The sequence below is a fragment of the Nomascus leucogenys genome, chromosome 3 (assembly GCF_006542625.1).
Source record: "Nomascus leucogenys isolate Asia chromosome 3, Asia_NLE_v1, whole genome shotgun sequence".
In the NCBI taxonomy this organism is placed as follows: domain Eukaryota; kingdom Metazoa; phylum Chordata; class Mammalia; order Primates; family Hylobatidae; genus Nomascus; species Nomascus leucogenys.
The window spans coordinates 39,919,844-39,941,837 of record NC_044383.1 but is presented as its reverse complement, the minus strand read 5'-3'; the positions used below and the strand labels follow the sequence as shown (position 1 = coordinate 39,941,837).

The window sequence follows — 21,994 nt, the reverse complement described above, 5'->3', positions numbered from 1 at the left end:
AATACTAGAATATACTGTAGAAATGACAAAATATATTGCTCAGCATAAATAACAAAATCCTGTTATTATTCAGAACATCTCTTTCCAAAGCGTATGATAATTTTATTTATGCTTTTTCATATCAACCCCATCAGCCTGCCCCATTTTACACATAGAAATGTGAAGGAGAAATCAAAAACCTCGTGTACTGCCACTAGCAAGGCAAGAACATGTTGGCAATATTCTCTTGCGGGCGTCATAGGCACCACACTGAAGACTAGAACGGCCTGTACTTTCCCTGGCCTCAGCTAGCTCGAGAGCCACGATTTGAATGAATTAAAGCCATTTCTACCTGTTTGGGGTGTGCTATGCAGAATTCATATTTCTATCGCCATTTTAATAGTCAGGGAAAATAAAATAGACTCTTTCCATGAGCAAATGAAAGCAGCTGAGCAAGTCAGGGCCCGTGGCCAGGGGCTGGGAAGTAGGTCTCCTTTCTCATCTAGTGCACCTGTCTCCACATAATGTCTTCAACACAATGCTCGAAAACAAATGGAATATTACATATTTGTATATGTATTCAATATTCATTAATAGTTGCAAAAGTTACATAGACCCACTACAAAAATTCAAACAATAGGAAAAACATCAAAGACAAATATTTTTTAAATTGCTTCAAATCCTACCATCCAGAAATCGATATTTCATTAATGTCTAATGAACCTCATTGCAGTCACCCTGTGGATATATACAGGAAGCATGGAGAGAAAGGACTTTTGAAAAATGTGATCCCACTACCCAAGCTATTTTTTTAAGCCAGAGTTGGTTTTTAATCAACTTCATTGACGTATATGTACAATAAACTGCATCTCTCATTTTATTTTATTTTTGAGACGGAGTCTCACCCTGTTGCCCAGGCTGGAGTACAGTGGTGTGATCTCGACTCACTGCAACCTCCCCCTCCCGGGTTCAGGAGATTCTCGCACCTCAGCCTCCCAAGTAGCTAGGATTACAGGCATGCACCACCACTGCTGGTTAATTTTTGTATCTGTAGTAGAGGCAGGATTTCACCATGTTGGCCATGCTGGTCTCGAACCCCTGACCTCAGGTGATCCACCCACCTTGGCCTCCCAAAGTGCTGGGATTACAGGCATGAGCCACCATGCCTAGCCTAAACTGCATCTCTAGAGTGCCCAATTCCATGAGTTTTGACTATTTTATATACCTGGGAAACCAGCACCACAATCAAGATGCAGAACACTTCTATCATCCAAGTAATTGCTCGTATCATGCCCCTTCACAGCACATCCCACTCTCCACTCCTAGCCCCAGGCGGCAACCATTGAAATGTTTTCAGTTGCTATGGATTAGTTTACATTTTCTAGATTTTATATAAGTGCAATCATACAATTAGCACAATAATAGAATAATCATGCAATCAATCACATTCTTTTGCACTGGTTTCTTTCATGCAGAATAATAATTTTTAGATTACTCATGTTGTGCATGTCCATGATTCATTCCTTTTTTTAGAGATGGGGTCTTGCTCTGTTGCCAAGACTGGAGTGCTGTGGTACAGTCATAGCTCTCTGCAGCTTCAACCTCCTGGGTGAGGGCTCAAGCAAATCTCCTACCTCTGCCTCCCAAGTAGCTGGGACTACAGGCATGAGTCTCTATACCTGGCTAATTTTTTGTATGTTTTGTAGAAATGCATTCTTGCTATGTTGCTTAGGCTGGTCTTGAACTCCTGGGCTGAAGCAATCCTCTCTCCTTGGCCTTCCAAAGCACTGGGATTACAGGTGTGAGTCACTGTGCCCAGCCAATTCATTCTTTTTCATTGCTAAGTAGAATCCCTTTATCTTAAATAAAAGTTATTGAATTTGACTTTATTTGAATTTAAGAGACGAAATGTTTTTGAAATAGAAAGAATTGCAGAACTTCACATAATGGTGTCTTTATCACAAGAAATGTTAGCTCTTAAAGAGCCCTCTAAATGAATAACAAATGACTATGAAAAATTATGAAAATCTGTAGAGAGCATTTAATGTTTGACATTTTTAAGCTATATGTGTTAACTTTACAGTATCTACTAACTCCCTTCTATGAAATATGAAGGAATTGGTATAATTTTTCCCATATATGTTTTATATGATTAATTTTTTTATTTTTTACCATTATCAATATTTATAAAATTACATTTTGCTCTGTAATTTTCACTACTGTTTATTTTAATTCAACTTTTAATTGAGTCCAGTACTTATTGACTCTACATTTTCATATAAGTTTTATAATTGATTTGTCAATTTACAAACACACATACACAAATTTGTTGGTATTTTGGTTGGAACTGCACTGGCTCTATGGATTATTTTGTGTTCTTGTGGTCATTTTATGCATAGGTTTTGCACTTGTTCCCCTCTGAAAATTACTCATCCCTGAATGGAGCCAGCTATCTGCTGAGTACCGTGGAGAAGGGCAGGAATGAGCTGGGGAAATCCTCAGCTTCCAATTTGTTGTCTCAAACATTCTCTCACCAATTCTAAGGAACACACCTGTATTAGTCCGTTTTCACACTGCTATAAAGATACTACCCGAGACTGGGTAATATATAAAGAAAAGAGGTTTAATTGACTCACAGTTCTGCACTGCTGCGTAGGCCTCAGGAAATTTACAATCATGGCTGAAGGAGAAGGGGAAGCAAGGCATGTCTTACATGGTGGCAGGCAAAAGTGTGTGAGAAAGAGCAACGAAGTGGCACACTTAAAACCATCAGCTCTCATGAGAACTCCCTCACTATCACGAGAACAGCGTGGGAGAACTGCCCCCACGATTGAATCACCTCCTTCCAGGTTCCTCCCTCAACACCTGGGGATTACAATTCGAGATGAGATTTGGGTGGGGACACAGAGCCATATCAACACCTCTTTGATTTTGTTTTCCGGAAGTTGGTAAAGCTCATATTGAGCAAAGCCCATGAAGCTCCAGGCCTTCTATTTGGGATCTGGCCATTGCTGTCTGCCTTCCCTCCTTCACTTCTTGTTACCTATGGCAATCTGTTTGTTCTAGGAGATTGAATATCAGAAGTCAATACAAATGTACATCAGCATAACTTCTCCAACAACTCCTGCTGTTGTTTTGTGTTGTCAAAGTAGGTCTTGAAATGAATTCCTTGCTTCTCCTGTGTGCTGGGCACATCTTGAGATCTCTTGCTCTAATTAAAGGATCACTGAGTCTATGTTTACTTACTAAACAAAAAACCCAACTTGTGTGTATGTGTGTGTGTGTGCGTGTGTGTGTGTGTTTGTATGTCCCACTTTGTTCCAAAGAGGATTTGATGGAGCTTCGAAGAATACATACAACACTAAAGAAAAAGAAAATGAGGACTAATGGAAAAATAAGAAAAATGAGGTGAGCATAGTAAAGGCCATACATACCCAAAATATATACAATAAGGTACATACATGTACCTTATTGTATTTATCAGACATGGGCCACAAATTTGGCCAAAACGTTTATCAGACACAGGCCACAAATTTGGCCAAGTGCTTTCTAGCAACTAATACAAAAGCAGGAATGGGATCTTTTATATTAATCTATATCCACAACTTAATAAGTCAATTAGAAGCTCTTCTTTCAAGAACCTCAGGTTGAAAGGGAGAATAGAGAAAATCTAAAAGAATGTAGAATTAAGAAAGAGTTTTTCAATTAGGAGGCTTGTACATGTTTTTAGATAAAAATGAAAATGAGTGAGAAGAAAAAGGTATGAATGAAATGCAGACATGTAGTGCTATATACAAAGGAAGCGGTACTGAAATGGTGACTATAAGCCCTTTTTCTTCAGTATATCAATTTTTAAAAATCCAGTATTGACTCATTTTGCAAAGTAAGATAGTTTTTGATAATCTGTCAACTTTAATACAACTGTTTTATTATTTTGGATTGGAAAAAGGTATAACAGAGTAAACAGTATTTGTCACATGTTTCTATATATTTCTTTATATATAGCTTTTTCTTTCACATTTATTAAATAGCAACAAGTGTCCAGGTTTACAAATTAAGCAATATGCACTAAAACAATTGGTGCATAATAAATTTGATTTGATTAGTTGTAGATTATACATGCTGCACAATCTGACACTTGGTAGAGACGAGGAAGTCTCTGTCCCAAGGAATTATTTCTCTGAATTCAGCAGTCTGTTTTGCTTTTTAAAATGATTTAATGTGCTATAAATATTAACTTGTCTAAAAGTTTAAGGCATTTTCATACATTCCTCCCCTCCCCCTACTTTTTTTCCTAGTATAGCAATCAAGGTTGGCTTCAAATATTATTAATTTGCCAAGTATGTATCTGAGTCACATAATAAACATTACTTTGGGAACATAGAAATGTTCATCAGTGAACAAATAAAGGCAGTGAATCCCTGATGTCAGTATGCCACTGGATCACCCCAAGTCCAAAAGGAAGGCCACCATTGTTCCAAAATCAGGGGCAGGTTAAGTGGGATCAAAATGGCCCCACTTACTTTTCCCCTCCCTGGTAATCCAGACCAGGTTGAAAATAACCTGTATGCAGAAGATTTGGTTCAGAGATTCTGGACTGATATGTCCAATATGCTTCTGTGAAATGTCCCAAGTAAGAAATTGATTTTGGGGCTGGGCACAGTGGCTCATGCCTGTAATCCCAGCACTTTGGGAGGCCGAGATGGGCGGATCCCTTGAGGTCAGGAGTTTGAGACCAGCCTGACCAACATGGTGAAATCCCATCTCTACTAAAAAGTACAAAAATTGGCTGGGCATGGTGGTGGGTGCCTGTAATCCAACCTATCGGGAGGCTGAGGCAGGAGAATCACTTGAACCCAGAAGGCAGAGGCTGAAGTGAGCCGAGATTGTGCCGCTGCACTCCAGCCTGGGTGACAGAGTGAGACTCCATCTCAAAAAAAAACACTGATTTTGATCCAGATAATCTCCCTTTTGTTTATCGTAATTTAGACTGGTCAACACCCATTGCTTCATTCTAGCTATTTTAAAAGTTTAACTATAGTTGCTATGATGAACTCATTATGTTGACAAAACAAATCACAATTTTCCTTTCTATTACTTATATATGCTTTGTAAAACACCACTTTTCTTGTCCTAGAAAATGTTATAAAAAGATGACTTAACTGAAGATTTATATAAGGCATAGTGTAGTGTCTAAAACTTGAGTTTTTGTCCAGTGATTGCTTTCTAATATTTCAATCTTCTGAAATGACTGAGCCATATTTGGTCTTAGGTTTGCAATTCTATTTTTACCTGGAGCTAGCCTCATAACTTTACATAATAATAATAATGATGCAACAATAAATTTTAACAGCAATTTAGTTTTAAAATGCATTCCCAGTTTTCATTTCATTTGATTCAGCATTCCACAGATATTAATTGAGCATAGACTAAGTGCTGCGCAGTTAGGCAGGGCAGCTGTTACTATGCCCATATGAGAAAACAAATGCTCACAGATGTTAAGTGAAGCCTCTAGGATTGTACGACTGCCAAAGTGGGGAAGCCAGGAAATGAACCTGGGTTCCCTCTTGAGAGGTTATGTAGTGTGGTGCAGAGATTAGGAGCACAGACTCTGGAACCATGCTGCACTGGTTTAGACACCAGTTCTGCCACATTCTAGCTGCTTAACCTCGGGCAAGTTACTTCACCTCTCTGTGCTGGGGTCTGTTGTGAAGAGATTAAGAATATTCACAAAGCACTTAGAGCCTAGTAGGTAGTAAGAACTAAGTAAGTGTTTACTGTTATTATTTGGTGTTCAGGCCAGTATGGTTTTTGGCATTATGCTACTTCTCTCTTTATATAGATTGATAGACTATCTCCTCTTTCTTTCCAGTGGAATTTTTCTGTATTTTGTAACTGTCCAATTCATTTGGCAAAATCACTATGTATCTGTCATTTGGCCTGTATGACTAAAATGGTCTATTTGGAATAACTGGGCTTTAAGAAACCACCCCCAGCTTTATATTCTCATTTTCTTTCTTTCTTTTTTTTTTTGAAACAGGGTCTCGCTCTGTCACCCAAGATGGAGTGCAGTGGCACAGTCTCAGCTCACTGCAACCTCTAGCCCCCAGGGTTAAGCAATTCTTCCACCTTGGCCCCTTGAGTAGATGGGACCCCAGGCACACACCACCACACCCAGCTATTTTTGTATTTTTGTATTTTTAGTAGAGACAGGAGTCTCACCATATTGCCCAGGCTGGTCTTGAACTCCTGAGCTCAAGCCATCTACCCACCTCAGCCTCCCAAAGTGCTGGGATTACAAGCATGAGCCACCATGCTCGGCCTATATTATCATTTCCTAGAATGCTAAGAAATGAAACTGATCCATATGTGAAGAGATGTAATGAGAAACTCTTTGAAGAAAGGTCTAGTTAAGTCTTGGTAAAATAGAATTACATGTAAACATTTTAAGGATAACGTGGAAGGATTTCATTATTTTTTCTTACATATACATGAGTAAGAGTGTAATTTGCAACTTCTGAAAGACCAGTGGTTTTTATGATCACTCTAAAATTACCTGGTAGATAAAGTAACATGTCTGACAGTTGGAATTCTCCCAGAAATTATTTATTAAAGCTCCTCAATTTATACAAGCTCATTTTTCATCTATTGTTATTTATTTTAATGGTCCTGGAAGAAAACATCTACTCCAAAAACTTAAACACTGATTACATGAATATTGGCTAACAGTATCTATTTTTATAGTTTAAATTAAATTATCTTACTTAAAGTACAGTAGAGGGGTTTACTTAGTCCATTAGATAAAAACTAAAAGCAAGCCAAAAAAAAGGAAGGAAAACAAAAAACAAACCAAATAAAAAAGCGTTGAAAGACTTTTAGATTTTCTTCTTGTTTAGCATGGTTTCATTTGTTCAATCAGAGGCAAAATTATTGATTGCATTTTATTGTGAATTTTCATCTTCCAGAGTTTAAACATCTTCCAGAACCTAAATAAGCGGCAGTTTGAAACAGTTATTCATTTGTTCGAGGTCGCAATAATAGCAACTGACCTGGCTTTATATTTCAAGTAAGTACATAACTCTGCACAGTGGAATGCCCTATACTCTGTGTGGTTTTACCTTCCATAAATTATGTTGCATTAATGTTAAAAGGCATTTATTCTCACACACACACACACAAATACACACACACACATTTGCTCTCCTTTTGGATTACTAAGTAGAGTATCTTCAAGACAGATGCCTGCCAGTAAATTTACTAGACACCCGGGAACATATTTTAAAAACATAAGCTCCTAATATTAAGTAGGTTGCTATCCGAAGAAGTCTGAATTGCAGAATATGCAGCCAAGTTTGTGCCTTGCCAAAAGAGTGAAGCCAAGAGACCTCTCAAGGTGCCTTTTTGTCCAGGTGAATTCTCTACGGTCCAGAATCTGGTATTTTAATGTTTCAGGCTCAGAAATTTAATTCTGTCAAAGTCTGGGAGCTGAACAATTTTGGTGGCATTGACACACATTAACCAAACTTACAAAACTGAGTTGTACATAACAGAGAGCCAGCCTATTTACAACAGTAATATTGCCAAGGAGACCAGATACTCCCAGTATCTCCACATTTTCTCATAAGTGAACTATAAAGTTGCTTGATGAAAATGGGTTAGAACAAGATGAACTAGTAATAGGATTGAAATATTCAGTGGCTTGGGCATTGTCAAATTATGCCTTTCTGATCCTTCTTCATTAAATATTTATTATTTATTATTATTATATTATTATACAGGTCTCGCTCTGTCACCTGAGCTGGAGTGCAGTGGCACAACCTCGGGTCACTGCACTCTCGGCCTCCCAGGTTCAAGCGATTCTCCTGCCTCAGCCTCCTGAGTAGCTGGGACTTCAGGCTCCCACCACCATGTCTGGCTAATTTTTATATTTTTAGTAGAGATGGGTTTCACCATGTTGGCCAGGCTAGTCTTGAACTCCCGACCTCAAGTGATCTGCCCAACTCGCCCTCCCAGAGTGCTGGCATTACAGGTGTGAGCCATTGCACTGGGTCTGAATATTTAATTATTAAATAGTTCAACGTGAAGACAAATACTAAGAATAATAAAATGGATATCCAAATATCCATAGCCCAGATTTAACAAATGCGCAATTTTGCCGTATTTGCCTCAGATTTTGCTTTATAAGGAGAAAAAAACTAGTGATGCAATTGAGGCATTCCACCCCTACTCCACTATGAAAAATCCCTTCCCTTATTCCACAAAGATATCACCATCTGATGTTGATGTGTATTCATCATTTCCATCCACGTTTTTATATGGTATTGTTGTGTGTTGTTTCTTTTGTTTGGTTTCTTGGTTTTTTTGAGACGGAGTCTCACTCTGTCACCAGGCTGGAGTGCAGTGGCGCAATCTCAGCTCACTGTAATCTCTGCCTCCTGGGTTTAAGTGATTCTTCTGCCTCAGCCTCCCGAGTAGCTAGGACTACAGGCACGTGTCACCACGCCTGGCTAATTTTTTTTTTTTTTTTTTTTTTTGTATTTTAGTAGAGACAGGGTTTCACCATGTTGGCCAGGATGGTCTCTATCTCCTGACCTCATGATCCACCCACTTCGGCCTGCCAAAATGCTGGGATTACAGGCGTGAGCCACCTCGCCCGACCTGTTGTGTGTTTTCAAATTGTCCATAAGTGGTATCATCGTGTCTGTACATATCTTTCTGCAACTTGCTTTATTCATGCAACATTTGTTTCAAAGATTTATCATTGATAATAAATGGAGCTCCAATGCATCCATTTTAACTGAAGAGTATTCAACTGTTGAATATTCATAATTAATTTACCCAATCTTCTATTCATAGACATTTCAATTGTTTCTAATTTTTCACCATTGCCTACAATGCTACCTTGTATGTCCCTGTATATATATGAGTTTCTCTAAGAAATGTAAAAGTGACAATGCTGTAGGATTTGCATGTCTTCCGTTTCATGCTACATTACAAAACTGCACTCCTGAGAAGTTGTGCCAGTTAGCACTCCCACCCACAGTATACAAGAGTTCCAGCTGAGTGGGGTGGCTCATGCCTGTAATCTCAGCACTTTGGGAGGCCAAGGCAGGAGGATCACTTGAGGCCAGGAATTTGAGACCAGCCTGGGGAACATAGCAAGACCGTCTCTACAAAAAAATTAAAAAATTAGCCAGGCATGGTGGAGCACGCCTGTAGTCCCAGCTACTCGGTAGGCTGAAGTGGGAAGATCCCTTAAGCCTAGGAGTTCAAGGCTCCAGTGAGCTAGGATCAAGCCATTCCACTCCAGCCTGAGTGGTAGAGCAAGACTCTGTCCCCCCCCAAAAAAAAGAAAGAAAGAAAAAAGAAAAATACCATATCTGAAGTACTCTTGAACTCAGCAAATTCAAAATTTTGCTAATATAATGAGTGTGAGATAATATTGTTCAAATTTGTAGTTTCTTGATTAGCAGTGAGACCAGCTGGACATCCATGTGTCTTGGGTTCCAACTTTTTGTTGGCTATATGTGTTGTGATATCTTATCATAGTTTGGGGCCTTTATTTTTAGGTTATGGTCTCTTTTCTCATATGTAATTTTTTATTTGCTTTCATTTTTAAAGAGACAGGGTCTTGCTTTGTTGCCCAGGGTGGTTTAAAACTCCTGGCTTCAAGCAATCTTCCCATCTTAGTCTCCCAAAGTGCTGGGATTATAGATGTGAGCCACTGCACCCGGCCTTATATGTAGCTTTTTCGTTGTAATGTATTCCAAGTTACCTATTGTTGTTGTTTTTTTCTCTCTCTCTCTTTATGGTTTGTGCTTTTTCTGCCTTAAACCCTTTCTGAGCCAAAGTTATACCACCATTCTCTGCTCTCATATCTTCTGACCCTGGACTTTGCTATGTGGACATCACAATGCAAAGTGGGAACATGAAATCTGAAAAGCATGTATTTAAGATATTTTTTCTCTCCATTTTCATATGCTAAAATTGTTGCTCACAGCTGTATCTTTTCTAGGAAGAGGACCATGTTTCAAAAAATTGTTGATGCCTGTGAACAAATGCAAACGGAAGAAGAAGCCATCAAATATGTAACTGTTGATCCAACCAAAAAAGAGATTATCATGTAGGTAGTTAAAATTATATTTCTCTCTTGTTTTTTGTAAAAATAACTTATTTTATACTTATTTCTATTTTAAAATTTTTTGTTTTCTTCCTAAGGGCAATGATGATGACGGCATGTGACTTGTCTGCTATCACCAAGCCCTGGGAGGTACAAAGTCAGGTGAGTCCAGTCAAGTTTTCTTTCCTGTCACACTGTCAGGTACTGCCTAGGTCCCATGTAAATGTCTACCTAAAGATCTTAGGCAACCTCAGAATCCTGAAAAATTACAGATATTAGTGAGACAGTAGGCAATTTGATTAGGCCCTAGAATAAAGCAAATAGAAGGAACTTTGGAAGGAAAATGCTTTCTTGAAAGAATTCTTTAACACTGAAACACTGTAAACAATTTATATAAAATTATCCAAGAAATGTCTGAGGTTTTAAATAGAGGAGTGTATTAGCCTGTTCTCATGCTGCTGCTAATAAAGACATACCCGAGACTGGGTGATTTATAAAGGAAAGAGGTTTAATGAACTCACAGTTCCACATGGCTGGGGAGGCCTCACAATCATGGTGGAAGATGAAGGAAGAGCAAAGGGATGTCTTATGTGGTGGCAGGCAAGAGAGAGCGCGTGCAGGGGAACTCCCCTTTATAAAACCATCAGATCTGGTGAGACTTACTTAACATCACTAGAACAGCACGGGAAAGATTTGTCCCCATGATCCAATTACCTCCCACTGGGTCCTTCCCATGAATTGGGAATTATGGGAACTACAATTCAAGATGAGATTTTGTGTGGGGACATAGCCAAACTATATCAATAAGGTAAATCAGAACAAGATCAGGATGCATCGTTAGTGTTTCCCTCTATCAAGGGTGTTTTTGCTCCTACAGTCTCTTCTTCAATGTGCTGTGAATTATAAGAAGGCACTGACTGTGAGATGATGTCTAAGGTTGCCTTCCACAGAAGTTCTTCCCCCACCTTGGGGAGGCACTAGTCTACCACTTGCTTTCTTACTAATCGGATGAAAAAACCTTCCTTTTTCCTCCAATAATTTCTAGGGAAACCCCTAAGCAGAAGAGAGCCCAGAATTCAATGGGTTTAACTGTAAAAGTGGGTTGTATCTTTTTAAAAAGATAGAATAATTAGAACTCAGTGTAGGGGAGAAAAAATATCTATTTCTCAACCATCCTAGCTTCATGACTGAGGCCCCTATAACAAAAGACAGATTAACAAGAGAAAAGCATACACATTTATTTGTTTTACATGTAATACAGGAGGCTTCGTGAGGAAACAAAGACCCTAAGAAACAGTTAAACTTGTATGTTTTATGCTAGGTTGGATGAATTAGATAGTCATGGAGAAACAGAATTCAACAAAGAGGGTATGATCTAATTGTGAGGCAGCTTAGCAAGGCCGATTTGTTCAGATTCTTCTTGGCATCTTTGTGTCTTTGGCTCCTTTCCTCCAGGAATAGGGAGGGCACCTCTTGAATGAAGGTCTTACAATCTGCTTCAGGGGAAGGTCAGAAAATCCTTACCTGGTTTTATGACCTACTTCAGGGGAGAAGGTGGGGGGAAGGTGAGACTGATCTTCCTGCTGCTTTAGTTTCCTCAAATTCTGTCACCTTAAAATATTTTGGGGCAGGGTGTCCTGAACTCCGTCACCATCAAGTCCAAAACCAAACACTTCCTCTCCTTCCAACTCGACACGCCTGCTCTTCTTCCTCTGTTCTTTATCGATGAGGTCACCCAAGCTAGAAACCTGGGGTCTTGCTTGAGCTTATCTCCCTCATTTCAAAATCATTTATATCAGCCTTGCTAGTACCGCAGTTCTGACTTTTAACAGAACTATGGTGGCAGCCTCCTAATAGATGCTCACATCAACTCCACAACTCATCCTCTGACTTGCTGCCAGGATGTCTCTACACAGAGCTCAACTCAGCCATTCTACTCCTTAAAAGGCTCATACTCCCCATTGCCAGAGGTTTCCAAGTTTTTTCCCAAAGAAGTAAAGTCTATTTTCTCCCATCAAAACTTGCCCAAAGATCACTTTATAAAAGAGAAAAAAGCAAAGCTACTTTAGCTTTCATCTCTCTTGGCCTCCACCTTCTTGGGCCCTAGAGCACTTCAGGGGAACCCTAGGCTCCAACAGTAAACAGCACTGGCCTAGAGAATCAAATTCAAGCTTCCTGGCAAAATTTACATGGCCCGTCACTGCCTGTCCTCAACTCACACTCCCAGCATCAATTCCCATCACCTTCTCCCATGTCATTGCTTCACACTCTAAGCCTGCACTCACAGAAGCTTTGTACGTTCCATTTTATCTCTGCAAATATTCTTCCCCTCCTCTTTTCCTGGAAAACTACTCTTGTTCTTGAGAATACAACATAAACGCCACCTCCTTCCTTCATGAAACTTTTCTTTACTCCCTTCTCCCTGACCCATAGCACTTACACTATTATTATTACAGCACTTACCACATTGTATACATGACTGTCTTCACTAGACTGTGAACATTTTAAAGAAAAAGATCACGCCTTATTCCTCTTGGCAAGCCTGGCTCATGCCAATGTAAAGGCAGCTAGCAGGTGTTCAACGAACTTGATAAATTTTTTTTAGTGATATAAATTAATGCTGGAATATCCTCACACTGTAATTAGGTAAAGCTACATACTAATGGGTGTATGTCACATGTGCATTCACAGACATGCTAGATGCTAACAGATAGGACAAAGAACAACTTGGGAAGTGTTAGGACTTGAAGCATAATATTTAATCCTCCTATTTCTCCTTTTCATTGGTGAGAAGTGGTGGCAATAGTAAATGGGAGATAGATACTCCCAGAATAAGCCTAGAACACTGAAGTGTAAGAAAAAAGCTCCCCCTTCCCATTTCAATATAATCTGTAAATGACCTCTTTTTAAAACTTAAGAGCATACGGTTTGATAGCACCTCAAGCATTGACTGTAAACTCTATCCTTAAATGTCACTTGTACTAATAAAATGCAAGTTCTCTATTCATAAGTGGATTTAGTGAACCAAGCCTTTCTCATTTGCAGGTAGCACTTATGGTTGCAAATGAATTTTGGGAACAAGGAGATCTGGAGAGAACAGTGTTGCAGCAACAACCCATTGTAAGACCTTGACATAAAAATGTATTACTTATTAAAAGTTATCAGGACAGGCCGGGCGCGATGGCTCACACCTGTAATCCCAGCACTTTGGGAGGCTAAGGTGGACGGATCATGAGGTCAAGAGATCGAGACCATCCTGACCAACATGGTGTAACCCCGTTTCTACTAAAAATACAAAAATTAGCTGGCCATGGTGGTGCATGCCTGTAGTCCCAGCTACTCAGGAGGATGAGACAGGAGAGTCACTTGAACTCAGAAGGCGAAGGCTGCAGTGAGCCGAGATCGTGCCACTGCACCCAGCCTGGAGACAGAGTGAGACTCTGTCTCAAAAAAAAAAAAAAAAAGTTATCAGGACAAATCAGTCTGTTTTGTTCACTACATCTTAGAAACCTGTCTTAAAGGATTTATTTCTCTTTCTAGCCTATGATGGACAGAAACAAAAGAGATGAACTACCTAAACTTCAAGTTGGATTTATTGATTTTGTTTGTACTTTTGTATATAAGGTAAGTAAGCAAATTATTTGAATTAAATACATAAACATTTGGATAAGAATTTTTCTTTCAAACTGTCACCAAAATTTAAAAGTCACCCATATGGAAAGCCATCGGGGTGTCATTGTTTCTCCAAAGCAGTTTGAGGTTTTACCCTAATCTCATTCAGGGCTGGAATAAAAGGAGGGAACTCAGATGTGAGCGAATTGAACACTTCCTCAGGCAGGCAGGAAAGACAGCACGTGTCTGTTTCCCAAACTTCATAGGCCCGGGGTTAAACTTATCCTAGCAGCTCTGAGTGCTGTAACAATTCCTTACAGCTCATTCTCTGCATATGAAAGATCCTGAAAATTAACTGTATGATTTATGTAGTTTCTGACCTAAAATTCTTTTTAGGAGTTCTCACGGTTTCACAAAGAAATCACACCTATGCTGAGTGGTCTTCAGAATAACAGAGTAGAATGGAAATCACTAGCTGATGAGTATGATGCAAAGATGAAGGTCATTGAAGAGGAGGCAAAAAAGCAAGAAGGAGGAGCCGAAAAAGGTTAGATGGGCTCTGTTTTTGCTCCCTGTAATGTAGCCAGAAGCTAGCCTGAGCTTAATGGCATGTGACAAAGGCATAAAGAGTCACTAGAAACAGAAAACCTGCTTTACTGGTGCAGACTGATCATTTTAAGAGGCCGATTAGTGGTTTTCAGGTCCCCCCGGCCCTGCCACAGACAACATCTTATGTATAACTCCAGATCAAATTGACCGGTCCAGTTGAAGTAGAGGTTGGAGCTAGGCTTCTTCATCCTTCTAGAAGGTGGCTCCTCTGCAGAACACTAGGTGCTTAGGGATAATATGTAAACCACAGAATCTGGGGGATTAGAGTTAGGTGAGAGAAAAGTTTTTGTCCCATTATACATTAGCTGTGAGACTTTGGGCAGCTTGCTTAACCTCGCTGAGTTTAATATTCTTTTCCATGTAATGAGGTGGTTTTACAGATCTTCAGCTTAAGGAAGCCCTACATGTAGAGTAAGGCTGAAATTGCCGGTCTCCCAAATGTCTCCACATTGGGAGATGTTTTTCTGGCATGAGATTCCTGTGCCATTTTTTCTGGCATGAAATTTCTATTCCTAAAGTCACTTTGTCAAGTTTAATGTTGTTTTTGGATTCTTAAAATGCTTAGGATTAACTATTCATTCATCAAATGGCCCAAGCATCATCTTGAAAGTGGAATGCTAATTTCTGTCTTGAAAGTTTATCACTCTAAAGGTTTTGTAAGCAATTGTTATCGCTTAACAAAGAAATCATCTCTATGGGGAAAGGCCCTGACATGTTCCTTTTAGGTGGCTCTATTGCATTTAGTGAAATTTTAAATAATTCATAGGAGAAAATATTTTTCTTAACAAAGGATGTCCTTCAACAGAATAAAAGCAGGAGTTTTTGACTCCTTGATATCCATTCACTTATGTATTTATCAGACGTCTTCTCTGTATAAAGCCCTGTGTTAGGCAGGCCCTGGGGAAAGATGGGATCCTTTATCTTGAACAATTTACCATTTGGTGGGGGAACTAAACATTGTGAACCAATGCACAATTAATGATCTCGAAGAAAGCACTAGTGTGTACATGGGGCATGGAGAAGGCTTTCCTCAAGAATGCTTATGCTAACCACAGAAAGCAGGCATCAGGGAGGAAGAGTAAGAAAATATGTACAAAGGCTTGGAGTGGGAATAAGCTTGGTGCAATTGAAAAATTTTTAAGCTGATATAGCTGGAGTCTAGAGAGCAAAGAGTGCAAAGTACATATGAAGCTGGTAGTGCAGGTAGCTGCCAGATACTGTATTGCCTTGAAGGCTGGGCTAAAAATGTTCATGGGTCATTCGAGAGATTTAAGGTAAGATATGATTTGCATTTCAAAAAGATAAGTGATTTTTACCGAGCAAGTGAAAGGTGAGGGTATTTCTTAGTACTATTAGATTTAACCTTTCTCTCAACTTTATTATGAAGAGATGATCAGGTCCTTTAAGTGACTCCTGACATTGGATACGGATCTATATTTTATTTGCATAAAAATTTACTTCTGAGTTTTTTTGCTACTACATAGAGAATTCTTTGTGGACTAAGATCATTGTTTGCTATCACCAGGCATGGAGTTTTGTGCATCAAGCTCAGATTTCCAGACTGCATTGTCTCAGTGAGAAACTAAGATGTTAACTGGCCAACCACTGATCAGATTCTGTTTTTTATTTATTTATTTTTTTGAGACGGAGTCTCACTCACTCTGTCACCCAGGCTGGAGTGCAATGGCATGATCTCAGTTCATTGCAACCTGTGCCTCCCAGATTCAAGCGATTCTCCCACCTCAGTCTCCTGAGTAGTTGGGATTACAGGCACATGCCACCACACTCAGCTGATTTTTATATTTTTAATAGAGACAGGGTTTCACCATACTGACCAGGCTGGTCTTGCACTCCTAATCTCAAGGGATCCACCCGCCTCGGCCTCCCAAAGTGCTGGGATTACAGGCAGGAGCCACTGCACCTAACCCAGATTTTATTTTTTGAGTGGACCAACTCTGAATATTACTTCAAGTTTTTACATGGTTAAACCCACAGTACTTGCTAGGTTAAAATGACTAATTAGTCTATAAAGTTGACACTACTATCATGGGAGTGTTAGAATAAAAACACTATATATCCACTAACTCCTAGTAATATCGCTTTCCTTGATTTTACTAGCTGCTGAAGATTCAGGAGGTGGTGATGACAAAAAGTCCAAAACATGTTTAATGTTGTAATATAATCTAACTGGTCTAAACTTCAAATATCATTTTACCTTTGAAGAAAACCAGAAAACATTCAAAAGAACTTCAACAAATCATCAAATAACAGAGTAAGAAGATCTTCAGAAAAACTACCCTGTGACTATGAAGAAAATATATATTGCTAGCCCAAAAACCCCAGGTGCAAAATAAAGTTCAACAAAAGTGCAAAATATGACAAAAATAGGTACATTTTTGGTGCCAATTTATTTTAAATTAAAAAATATGCAATCCTGAAACTAGTCACAAATTCTTTTTTAAAACATTCATTGTATTTATTTGCTAAGGCTGCTATAACAAAGTACCACAGACTGGGTGCTTAACCAATAGAAATGTATTTTCTCAAAGTCTTGGGGGCTGGAAGTTTAAGATCAAGGAGTTGGCAGGGTTGGTTTCTTGGGAGGCCTCTCAACTTGGTTTGCAGATGGCCATCTTCTCCCTGTGTCTTCACATGGTCTTCCCTCTGTGTGTCTGTGTCCTAATCTCCTTTTATTATAAGGACTCCAGTAGGACTGGATTAGGGCCTACCCATGTGACCTCATTTTAGTCTTAATTACCTTGTTAATGGCCTTATCTCCAAATACAGTCACATTCTGAGGTACTGGGGATTGGGACTTAAATATATGAAATGGGTGAGGGGTGGGGGAGACACAATTCACCCATAACATTCGTAACTGTGATTCATACCTCAAGCCACTCCCCAAACTAAAATCTCTCAACATGTCTTAATAAAAGAGTAAATGCAATATAGAATGTATAGTGTTGTAAATATGGTACAGAAAATAATGATGTCATTTTATTCAATGTTATTCCATCTGAAATGCTTATCTCTAGTCTCTTTTACCCGTGATAACAGAATGATGAAGACCAAACTATTTTTTGGCAATTTATTAAAACTATGCCTTTGACCTACACTCCTCCTTCAAAGTTTGAAATCAATTATTTTGGGTATAACTAAGAATTTTTTACAGTTCAGAACTATTCTTTTTATTAAAAAGATTATCAGTGCACAAGATACTAACTGGATAATCATAATGCAAGTTAAAGCAGCTAATGAATATTATGCATTAAGAAGCATGTGATTGGATTATGCAAGAACCTTGTTATCAAAAATAGTGTGGAAAAACTTCAACCAAGATGACTTTCTAAAAATGATTAATAGACCTACCAGGCATTCTAAATATTAAATTGTTAAGAGAAACTAAGGGCAATCAACTACTTCGACTGCATGGTATATGTCTGTCTGGATATTCGAGAAATTTAAGATTTCTTCCTTTACTTATCTATAATCATAGATAAAATTAGAAAATGGAATAATAATATAGTTATGCCATATATTTTATCATAGATTTTTGTCACAAGTTATCTATATTCTAAAGAATTGAAGATCAATGAACCTATATATTTTGTAATAGACAAGATAATGTTCAATTTTGAGCAGCCAATAAATGAATCGCCATTTGTTTTATTTTTATAAGTTAGGTACTTAGAATTGTCAGACTGTTTCTCTCACATTAGAATGTAAAATTTATGAGGAAAGATTTTTGTCTATTTTGTCTGTTTTGTTCACAGCTCTATCTTGGCACCTAGAGCAGTGCCTGGCACAAGGTAGGCACTCAGTAATATGAATGAATAATATGTGAATAAATGTTACAACAGATATACACAAGGTATGACAGTAAGTCATATGTACACTCAAGTATTATTAAAGTAATCAACTTAGCTAAGTGATGCATGCTCCCTTATTTCCATTGCTTAAAATAATTTTGAAACTCCACTTCCAGAATCACTATTATTTTAAAAACCACGTAAGAAACGTTATTCCTTTAGCCCTATGTAATTTTGGACCCCAAAACATCAGTCAGCTCAAACAACTTCCCCTCCTTAGTCACCAGAAATTGTACTGAGGGTAGAGATGTCCACCACTGAAGGTCTGCCAAACACATGAACTCTGCATAAGAGCAAGTATAAGAAGGCCTAACTTCAACACCCCCAGACCAGTGGTCTGCTGACCACCACTGACTGCCCTATAGCAAAGTTTGAGACAAGTATGTAGGAGAATTACTTTTTAAACTCATCATGTTAGAGGCCTTTTCAAGACTCCTTAAAAACATAACTCCCATTATCTGTCACTGTGTATGAGTGGATTAAGTATTGTGATTTTATATAAATTTATAAATGAGCCTGATGTCATAAACCTACTTGAAATACCAAATACACTGATCTATTTTTAAAGGGTCTTTAGATATTCTTCCTAGTTAAATTCCTAATTTTAATTTTGCAGGAATTTTATTTTCTGACAACCACTGAACAATGGACATATTTTTACCATAAGAATGTTTAATTGCATATATTCTACTACTACTATCAGTCTTGCTGCTGGACATTTCAAACACTTTTTCCTCAGAAATATAGATTCATTTTTACACACTACAAGTAGTGAGGTGAAAAAAAACAATTTCTTCAAGAAGTGAGGGGACTATCAAACAATGTTAAACATTGATAAACCCAACACTGATTTACTTTTCTGAAACAGATTCAGAAATGACTGCATAATTACTTCCTTAGATGGTTCCTTTACAGCAATGCCCAGCTCAGTGCCTCACATATAATAGAAGCCTGATAAATATTTGTGGAATTAATGAACAACTGTTTAATAAAAGGAAAATCTCTGATAATAACCATTTTAAAATGATACCAAATTACTTATTTTGCAGTTTATTGCCAATCATTCCGTGTTTAAATGTTATTTAAAATAGTATATCTTCAATAAAATACTTGCTTACGTTCAGTTAATTTTCTATATGTCCTTTCTCTTATTCATCAAGTCAAGCATCTTCTCCTATATCTATCCATCTATTTGCTCTTTATAAAAGCAGATCTTTGCTAATTTTCAGAAATCAATAAATCCTTTTGAAAATCTGATTTTTGAAAATTTGAAATTTATGGACTTTTCCTCCAAAAAACATACACAGAAGTTTGCACATAGATTCTAAAAAGGCTTGGATCTCCTGAAGCACCTCCATAGACCCTTGCGACTAGGACCTTATGTTAAGAAGTTACATTTTATATTTCTGCATAGAAGTTCTATTAGTCCATTTTCACACTGCTGATAAAGACATACTGGAGACTGGGGAAGAAAAAGAGGTTTAATTGGACTTACAGTTCCACGTGGCTGGGAAAGCCTCGGAATCATGGTGGGAGGCAAAAGGCACTTCTTACATGATGGCAGCGGCAAAAGAAAATGAGAAGGATGCAAAAGCAGAAGCCCCTGATAAAAACCATCAGATCTCGTGAGACTTATTCACTACCACAAGAACAGTATGGGGGAAACTACCCCCTTGATTCAAATTCTCTCTCACTGGATCCCTCCCATAACATGTGGGAATTATGGGAGTACACATTCAAGATGAGATTTGGGTGGGGACACAGAGCCAAACCATATCAGAGGTATACTCATATTTGCATGAGTGTACCTGAGGCAAGATACATGCACATAGTATTATTCAGTTAAATTATCTTATTGCATAATCTCTGCCAGGGAGTCAATTTTTGTGAACACATGAACTGTTTTAGACTACTAGGACCTCACTGGCTCCCTGTGGTAATAATTTACTTATCCACAGGCTAGGAAGTCAAATTTGGTTACAACAAACTCTCTTAAGTGGTAGATGTTAGGTAACATGGGGTACCTTAAATGGCGCCGTACCTTAAGATGGGGTCGGTTCCAAGTTCTTCACCCCTCCTTGACCGGGCACTGTCTGAACCCGCCAAAGGAGGGCCAATCAGAAAGAAGCATCTCCCGCCTTCCCTTGGGCCCGCCCCTAGCCCAATCCATGTAGGCCCAAGGGATATAAAACCCAGCACACCAGCAGCCCTCTCTCTCTTCTCTTCCTTCTCTTCTCTCTCTTCTCTTCCTTCTCCACTTGATACCTCCAATAAAGATCTCTTGACTGCGTTTGGCGTGCTCTGGGTCTGCCTTTACTCTTTCATTGGTGCCATGACTCGGATCGGGACTCCCCACCCCCCTCGGTGGGACCCCGATCCCTTTCGGGCTCAGTCCAGACCCCAGCCGGTCTTCGCTCATTTTCCTGTTCGCCGACCTCTCCACCCAACACCGGCCTCATCTTGGTAAGTTTCCCCTTCCGGTATCCGATATTAGTTGGCCGGTGCCTATCCCAGCCGCCCGCGAGGCCGCCATAAACTTATTCCAGACTCGGCCCACAGGGAACAGGGCTCTTTCCTCCTCCTTCTCGCTCACCAGGCCTAGGTCCCTTCCCCTTCTCGCTCCGAAAACCTGGTACCAGGTGGCCCACGGCCCTCGGCCTTTACAGGCCTCTCAGTCCTTTAGTTTTGGTGACGACCAACTCGAGAGTTCTGACTCACGACATGGTAATCGGCTGATAGGGGACGCCCTACTCAGCCCTTTGCCATATATTTCCGCAAACCTTCCCTTCCGCAATGGGAGCCTCTGCATCCCTGCTGGCCGACTCTCCCTTACAATGCCTTTTAGATAACTTATCAGCCCTTGGTTTGGCTGCTGATCTCAAACCTACATGCCTGATTAAATTTTGCACTCAAAACTGGCCCACCTACCCCCTAGACAACCAAAACAGATGGCCCACTTATGGGTCCTTTGATCCCAACCTTCTCTGGGATCTCTACAACTATTGTGAGCGAACAGGAAAATGGGCAGAGATCCCCTACATTCATGGCTTCTTTCTTCTATGGGACAAACCCAACCTCTGCCTCCCTTGCAAGCCACAACACCTTATCGCTGCTCTCAAGCTACCAACCTCTCCTTCTGCTCCCGACTTTGATCCGGCCGATGAACCCCCCCAATACCCCCACCCTCCACCTCATCTTCCGGTCGCCGCTCAACCAGTTGAAACCGGCTACCAACCTGGACCACACGAAGAACCAAACTGCTTACGCCCCGCTCTCATGCATCTCCTAAGTCCTCTTCTCTGGCTTTCCGCCTCTCACATCTTTACACTTTCCTCCGCCGGCAGGCCCTCTTCCCAGCCCTATTCTCACTATGATAGAAAATGGCTGGGACCCTCTCTTCCACATGTTCCACTTCGCCGTCTGGCTCCCACATCAACAAACACACCCCCTTCCTATATTATACCACTAAAAACAACGCCTCCTCCCGAGCCATACATAATGGACAACCCCGCCGACCCAGTCTGGGGCCAGTCAGTTACGGGAGGCATATATCCCAGCAATGCCTGGGCATATCCAACTCAAACCATAACTATTTCCCGTTCCCTCAAAGAGTCCATCTCTAACCAAACCTTTAACCAGCTTCTCCTCAGAAACGACCAGCTCCTAGCGACTTGTGAAGACATGGCAGACTCCAGAGACAGTCTCACACCCTGCTAACCTCTTAAACGGCCAACGACCAGCAACAGATACCCAGGATTGGGGGGGGGGGGGTAGGCCTGCCCTCGCACCCTAAATTAACTACCAT

General features: G+C 39.7%; 1 protein-coding gene across 1 annotated transcript in view; it reads left to right on the top strand.

Annotated features, from left to right (window-relative positions):
- Positions 1-19,312, top strand: part of PDE6C (phosphodiesterase 6C) — a 56,131-nt gene extending 36,819 nt beyond the window's left edge. The window contains exons 16-22 of the mRNA XM_003255234.3: positions 6,945-7,045; positions 9,995-10,102; positions 10,198-10,261; positions 13,145-13,219; positions 13,640-13,723; positions 14,108-14,258; positions 16,439-19,312. Coding sequence (XP_003255282.1) covers positions 6,945-7,045; positions 9,995-10,102; positions 10,198-10,261; positions 13,145-13,219; positions 13,640-13,723; positions 14,108-14,258; positions 16,439-16,497 — 642 coding nt within the window. The 3' untranslated portion in view covers positions 16,498-19,312. The remainder of the gene's footprint in view (positions 1-6,944; positions 7,046-9,994; positions 10,103-10,197; positions 10,262-13,144; positions 13,220-13,639; positions 13,724-14,107; positions 14,259-16,438) is intronic.
- The last annotated feature ends 2,682 nt before the right edge of the window (positions 19,313-21,994 follow it).